General features: G+C 50.0%; 1 protein-coding gene across 1 annotated transcript in view; it reads left to right on the top strand.

Moving 5' to 3' along the window:
• Nucleotides 1-2517: 2517 nt before the first annotated feature.
• The window catches only part of GRAP (GRB2-related adaptor protein), a 25268-nt gene continuing 20587 nt past the window's right edge, over nt 2518-7198 (top strand). The window contains exon 1 of the mRNA XM_003791055.3: nt 2518-2743. Within this exon, the coding sequence (XP_003791103.1) occupies nt 2666-2743 (78 nt within the window). The 5' untranslated portion in view covers nt 2518-2665. The remainder of the gene's footprint in view (nt 2744-7198) is intronic.

The raw sequence follows: 7198 nt of genomic DNA, 5'->3' as shown, positions 1-7198 counted from the left end.
TACGTGGCTGGCGCCTCAGCCGGTTGAGCCATAGGCGCCGAGCCGTAAACTTTTTTATATCGAGATAACTGTGGATTCTCATTCATCTCCTCAACTTTCTATATAGAAAAAAATTCAAAGGTTCCAAAAAGCCATAAGAATAAAAACAAGGCCACAGGTCCTACACCTGCCTTCAACAATTCACATTTGATTATGTTCATGGTTTTTAATCTATTTTCCCTGTCTCCACAGACATGGAAATAAATACAGACATGTGCAGATGCTCTGTCTACTAAAAAGCATATTTCTATAAATTCATTTTGTATCTAACACACACGATATTTCCCCCCAACTCTGTCTGCTGACAGAGCCTAGGAGCAAGGGCCCCTTGGTAGTAACAAGCACCCCTAACACCCTGGTTGAGCTTACTTCCTCAATCCTATCCTCCACCGAAAATCCCGACAAGTCTCACGTTGTTGCCCTGGGAAAAATGCCATAGCATCACCACAGCTCACAGCAACCTCAAACTCTTGGGCTCAAGTGATCCTCTTGACTCAGCCTCCTGAGTTGCTGGGACTACAGGTGCCCACCACAAAGCCCAGCTATTTTTAGAGATAGGGTCTTGCTCTTTCTCAGGCTGGTCTCCAACTCCTGAACTCAAGCAATCCACCTACCTCAGCCTCTCAGAGTTGTAGGATTATAGGTGTGAGCCACTGTGCCCATCCATCTTTCCATCTCCTTGCAGAGATGGTTGATTCCAGCTATGAAAACTGATCATCCAAACTGAGTCATTCTTGTCATATGCTAGTAAACAAGAGTGAAGAAGGCAGGGGAAGCTCTCAGGGTACAAGGGAAGCTCCAGGAATGTACTTCCCCGTGGGCCGGGCTGCTGAGACTCCTTGTAACCTGGGATCAGTTTTGCTGATGGCTTGTGAGATAACTGGTTGCAACTCTAGGACTACTTTGGTCCCCACTATCACTCACCAGCCAAAGCATGCCAACCCTCCAACCTTTACTAGTGCCAATGAAATTTCTCAAAGAGCAATACATAATATTTCTCCTTTTAAATAAAATCTCTAACCTTCTCTTTGTTCTTCAGACATACTAAAGACCATACAGTCTGCATAGATGCCCCAAACTGCAATTTTTTGTTCCCAAACAGAACATTGAGTGAGGCTGGGTGCAGTGGCTCACACTGTATTCCTAGCACTCTGAGAGACCCAGATGGGTGGATCACCTGAGCTCAGGAGTCCAAGGCCAGCCTGAGCAAGAGTGAGACCCTGTCTGTACTAAAGGTAAAGAAACTACCCAGTTGTTGTGGTGGGCACCTGTAGTCTCAGCTACTTGGGAGGCTGAGGAAAGAGGATTGCTCAAGCCCAAGAGTTTGAGGTTGCTGTGAGCTGTGATGCCACATGCCCAACACTCTACCCAGGGCAACAGAGTGAGAGTGAGACTCTGCCTAAAAAACAAACAAACAAACAAAAAAAACATTAAGTGGTGCAGAGGTGTTCAGGATGAGCCTTGAGCCAAGGAGGAATGGGGCAAAGGAAAAAGGACAGAGGTCAAAAGGACAAGGAGCCAGCTTGAAGGGGGTCCTGGGGGCCAAATCAGGGACAATCTGAGCATCAAAATAAATACAATAGTAATGGATTATAATCCAGTGACTAAAATACAAAATCAGGAGTCCACGTTGAAATGAAGGAAGAAAAACTTCTTTGCAGGAAAAAAAATCTGACTTAATACCAATCCATCCAATTCTCACCCAACAGCACAGGGTTCTTTCTCCTTTCCTTCCACATCTGTGTCTTTCTTTCCTGGAAGAACCCTAGTTCCAGGCTACATGGCTGTATTTATCCATTTATGCTTTATCCTACAATAAACTCAATTAGTTTATCCTAAACTAGTTCTAGAATTCTCGCACAGATGCCACTGCCCACAGCAAACACACTCAGGAAGGGCCAAGACCTGTTTGCAATTCTGTCTGACCGTAGGATGTGCATCCCACTGAGGGCGGCCAGTGTCTAAACCAGGAGGACGTGCTGATCTGGGCTTTGATGGACCCTAGCAATTTCTGGGAAGCAGAAGAAGGAAATGAGCAGCAGGCAGAAGAACAGTTGGGGATGAAGCACCTGCTGTGGCTGGAGCCCAAGTTTATTTACAGGGAAGGGAAATGACAAAGAGTGCGTGAGGGAGCTGGGGCGGAGGGGGAGGGTGGAGGCACTTGGAAGGGCCTGGAACACGACACAAGGGGCTTCGGACCAATACAGCAGGTGTTGGGGAATCATAAGAGGCATTGGGGTTTAGTAAATGTGGAGGACAGACTGGCAAATCGGTGAGGGTGGCACCACCTGGGCTCGAGACACAATACCTGAGTCAGCAGAATGGCTTTGAGGCACTTTTACCATCTATAACTTGGGCACAGCAGTCCCACTCCCAGGGCTGCAGGGAGACTCCCTGAGGGCTGTACCTCCTCTGGGGTCTGAAGTAGGCACCGAGCTGGCCCACGCACCCTCCCTGTTCTGTGACATGTCTCTGCTTCCTGTTTCTCCCCCATCAGGGCAGTCTCAGTCTCAGCTTCAAAAGAACAAACTCGCACTCAAAACAAAGGAAGACGCCTCGGCTGCAGAGGAAGCAGGAAGCTGCTGGCCCGCTCTGAGCCCAGCTGCTGGAACCTGGGGTCAGCAGGATGGAGTCGGTGGCCCTGTACAGCTTCCAGGCCACAGAAAGCGACGAGCTGGCCTTTAACAAGGGGGACACACTCAAGGTAGGGGGGCCAGAGCCAGGCCAAGATAGCCCCGTCTGGGGTGGGGGTGGATGTAGGAACTGGGGGGCCCAGGACAGCCCCCAGCAGAGTGTGGTGCCTGGAGGGTGAACCAGACAAGCTGCCTCCTCTCTTTGAGCCTCAGTTTCCCCATCTAGGAAATGAAGTAATTAATGTTCCCTCCTTTTGGAGCTGTGGTGATGATTCAAGGAGTCAATACCACAACAACCCCTCCTAGTTTTCCAGGAAAAAAAATGTGAAAATCCAATTGTTGAGAAAGTGAAAGAATGAGGGAGGGAGGGAGAGAATGGGTGGAGGGAAGGAAAAAGGGAGAAACCGGGAGCAGAGGTCTTAGGAAAGAAATAGGAACACACGCTGACCTAGAGGGGCTAAAGTAGCTCTGATGTAAGCTATAGGATGAGCTTCCCAGTATTTATGAAGAAAAGGGAAAATAGAGTCAAGCCATGATTCATTTCTCCTTGTCCGGGCCTGTTTTGATGGGCGTTGCAGCTTTCCAAGGTGTCCAGGCTGATGGGTCTGTGGAATCTCTCTCTGGAGAAGTTCTTACTTAAAAGTTTGCATATGGCTAGGCACGGTGGCTCCAACAGAATCCTAGAACTCTGGGAGGCTGAGACAGGAGGATCGCTTGAGGCCAGGAGTTCAAGACAAGCCTTAGAAAGAGCGAGATGCCGTTTCCACAGAAAAAATTAAAAAACTTAGCAGGTGTGGTGGCATTCAACTGTAGTTCTAGCTACTTGGGAGGCTGAGGCAGGAGGACTGATCTCACCCTGGTGTGTGAGGTTGCAGTGAGCTGCATTGACACCACTGCACTCTATGCAGGGTGACACAGCAAAGTCTATATGTGACAGCAGAACCCTGTGGCCAGGTTTAGGATTCATGGGGTGGCCATGCCACAGCTTGGGCTCTGGAGCTGCCACTTCCTCACCTAAGGAAGTCACTGACCCTCCCTCGGCCTCACTCTCCTCACTGAGCAACAGGCATTAGATGGAACATCCCTCCACCCCGAGCCTTGGACCCTGCTCTTGTCCCAAGTTTCAAGCCCAAGAAGGGACAGGACTTCCTTCTGCCACCAGTCTGTAATAACTGGGTCCCTAATTCAGTAGTGCTACCAATGTCCTACTAAGCTGCTGAGGGAGGCTTAGCACCCCTGTTTCACAGGTGACTAACTGAGGCATGGGGAGGTGATGTGACCTGCTTGGTACGGGGTAGATTTTGAGCCTATAGCCCTTTTACAGTGGAGCCCATGTTTGGTCCCCTGCAGAGACTGAACAGGCTGGGCTGGGGCCTGGGGAAGTGGAGTCCAGAGAAGCTGTAATGCAGGCAGGGGGTGAAGAGTGCTGGTGAGTCTGCCAGGTCAGCACAGACCATGGGCTACGTGGTGGCACAAAAGATTTAGATGGCCCCTGAAAATGCTATTTTTGTAAGGTATTTAATGACATAAAATCATTTATGCTGCAACATGAAGTGGTCAAAAGCAAAATGCAAATGTATATACACAGAGAGAGGCAATTCTATAGGGATGATCAACAGATATTAATTTCCTGGAGGGAAAACTGATGTCCAGGGACTAGATTTGTGCAATGAAAAAAATTAAAAAGAAGAGTCTCAAAAGCCTGCAGTTGTCATTTCTGGGAGGTGGGCCCCGGTTCTGTGCTTTCTTCTTGACTCTTTCTCTCTCAGGAATTCTGTAACAAGCAAGGACTACCTACTCTTGGGGCCGGGCGCCCAGGCCCTCACTCTCAGGGATGTGCGACTGTCTCTATCTGAGATTTAGATGGCGATTGTAGACATTAATTTCTCAATAGACATCCAATTTTAGGTTTACGGGGAAATTGAGGTGATAATGCAGAGAGATCCCCACATGTCCTAGCTCCCAGTTGCCCCTGTAGTCAGCATCTTACCTGAGCACAGTTCATCTGTCACAATTAATGAACTGATATTGACACACTATTATTAACTAACATCCATATTCAGATTTGCATTCGTTTTGATTTTAATATGCTGCATTAAAATGTTATTTAATCTTGGTACCTTTTCTTGGTGTCCCCTTAAGTGTTACACCAAGGTAGGTGCCTCTCCGGCCTCACTCTAGTGTGGGCTTCTTTCTGTTACAGGGGAAATGTCATGGGGGTCTCCCTGCAGGCTGGCCCCTCCCAGTGGGCAGAGGGAGGCTGGGTCAGGCACCCCACAAAGAAGTGAGTCTCAGAGGTTCATTGTCTTCTCACTCTGGACACATGGCCCTAAATGTCATTTCCCTGGGACAAAGCCTCCCTCCCTGATGGGCCAGGCATTTCTGGGTATGACAGCTGGAGGAGGGATGGGGGTGGCAGCTTCACCCTTACTCTTCACCAACCTCACCCAGACTGAGTATGCCCATGACCTCTTGAATGTGTTCCCTGGGGAAGGCCAATGGCACAGACCCAACCCAGTGATTCCTGGGCCCCCTTCAGCCTGTCACTGGGTCTCATCAGCAGCTATGGAAAAACCTACTCTGACTCTGACCCCTGTCTACACCTCCCGGCACCCCACTCCTCCAGGCCAAGCATCCACTGTCACACTCCTACTAGTGCAGGGGCTCCCCAGAATACCACCCGCTATTCCCCAGCCAGGTCTCCACACAGCGGCCCCAACTTCGAGTCTGGCAAAGCTGGTGCTGGGCCCTGGGATTTCTCAAGGTCAGTAGTCAGCTAAACGATGCTTTCCTTCTGTCCAGCGCCATACACACTGGCCTCCTTTCTGTCTTTCCTCCTTTCTTTCTCTCTATTTCTCTTTCCTTTTTTTTAGAGACAGGGTCTGCTCTGTTGCCCAGGCTAAGGTGCAGTCAAGTGATCCTCCCGCCTCAGCCTCCTGAGTAGCTGGGACTGCAGGCGTGTGTGTACCATTAGGCCTGGCCGGTTTCTTCATTTTCTTGTAGAGACAGGATCTCACTATATTGCGCAGGCTGGTCTCAAACTACTGGCCAAAGTACTAGGTCACAGTGTGAGCCGCTGTCCCAGGCCTGGCTTCATCTGTTTCAAGAACAGAGCTTGTACCAGCTGTGCCCTCCGCCTCAGACGCTGTTCCCCTAATCTTCTCCCCACTGGTTCCTCCTTATAATTCGGGTCTTGGCCTCCATGTCACCTCCTCAGAGAGGCCTTTCTTGACCATCCCCTCTGATGCCCTCCCTGCCTGCAGCCAGGTTTCCCCTGTGTCATCCTGATGTGTATTTCTTTCTTTCTTTCTTTTTTGAGACAGAGTTTCAAGCTGTTGCCCTGGGTAGAGTGCCATGGTATCACAGTTCACAGCAACCTCAAACTCTTGGGCTCAAGGGATTCTCGGATTCTCTTGCTTCAGCTTCCCAAGTAGCTGGGACTACAGGTGCCCATCACAACACCCAGCTATTTTTTAGAGATAAGGTCTCGCTCTGGCTCAGGCTGGTCTCAAACCTGTGCGCTCAGGCGATCCATGGGCCCTGGTCTCCTGGACTGCTGGGATTACAGGTGTGCCTCACTGCACTGGGCCCTGATATGCATTTCTCAGAGCACTCGCCACCACGTAGACTGTCTAGCTGACTTGTCTCCTTCCTTGTTTGTGGTCTGTCTCTGCCCACTCATAGGAGAGCTTCTTGTTCCATGCATGTCACCGGGGCTTAGCACACTGCCTGCACACAGTAGGTGCTCACTAAACAGCTGCCAGGAGACTGCATCGGACAGGAGCAGAGGCTGGGGGACACTGCTGGGCAAAGGCTCGTGGGGGCAGCCCACAGAGTGAGTCTCTCCACTATTTCCCCAGAGAGGAGCTGGTCTTCTCTGTGCAAATTCCTGTGTCTCAGAGGGTTGGGGGCTTTGGAACAATGTTAACAGTAAGAGTGAAGCTATATAACCAGTGAGAACATTCCGGGCTCCTCTGAGTGGAGATGACCAGGAAATAAGACAAAACAGGGATCAATTAGGCAGATACAGCCACACACCCACACAGGCCACGTCATCCATGAGATACTGTAGGGTCCTGTGTAGGCTATAAATGTGCCCATTTAACAGATGAGGACACCGATGTCACGGAGAGCCAGAGCAGACAGAGTGATCGAGCACCCAGGCTCCAGGCTCCCGGGCATCTTCCTTGAAGCCATGGCCATGGCAGGTGGCCTACAGATCCTAATTTTCTCATTAAGTTGGGAGAGTTCTTTTGTTTTAGTTTGCGTTGAGTGAAAGTTTTCCTGAGTCAGCCACCTGTTTCCGTCTCTCTCCGGGGCTCCAGGGGCAGGAAGGAAGGGGCTCAACCTGGCCTGGTGCACAGACAAGGCCTGGGCCCAGGGAAGTGAATCCCAGTTCCTCCTGGCATAATCTCCCTTCCTGCACTGCTGCCCTTGAACTGGTCTGCCCAAGCCTCTGGTATTCTACGTCTGATTCTTTCTCTCAACAAATATCCTGATTTTGACCTTTTTTTTTTTTTTTTTTT

The sequence above is a fragment of the Otolemur garnettii genome, unplaced genomic scaffold (assembly GCF_000181295.1).
Source record: "Otolemur garnettii isolate 467f Iridium unplaced genomic scaffold, OtoGar3 scaffold00046, whole genome shotgun sequence".
Taxonomy (NCBI): domain Eukaryota; kingdom Metazoa; phylum Chordata; class Mammalia; order Primates; family Galagidae; genus Otolemur; species Otolemur garnettii.
This window is presented reverse-complemented; position numbering and strand designations above follow the sequence as displayed.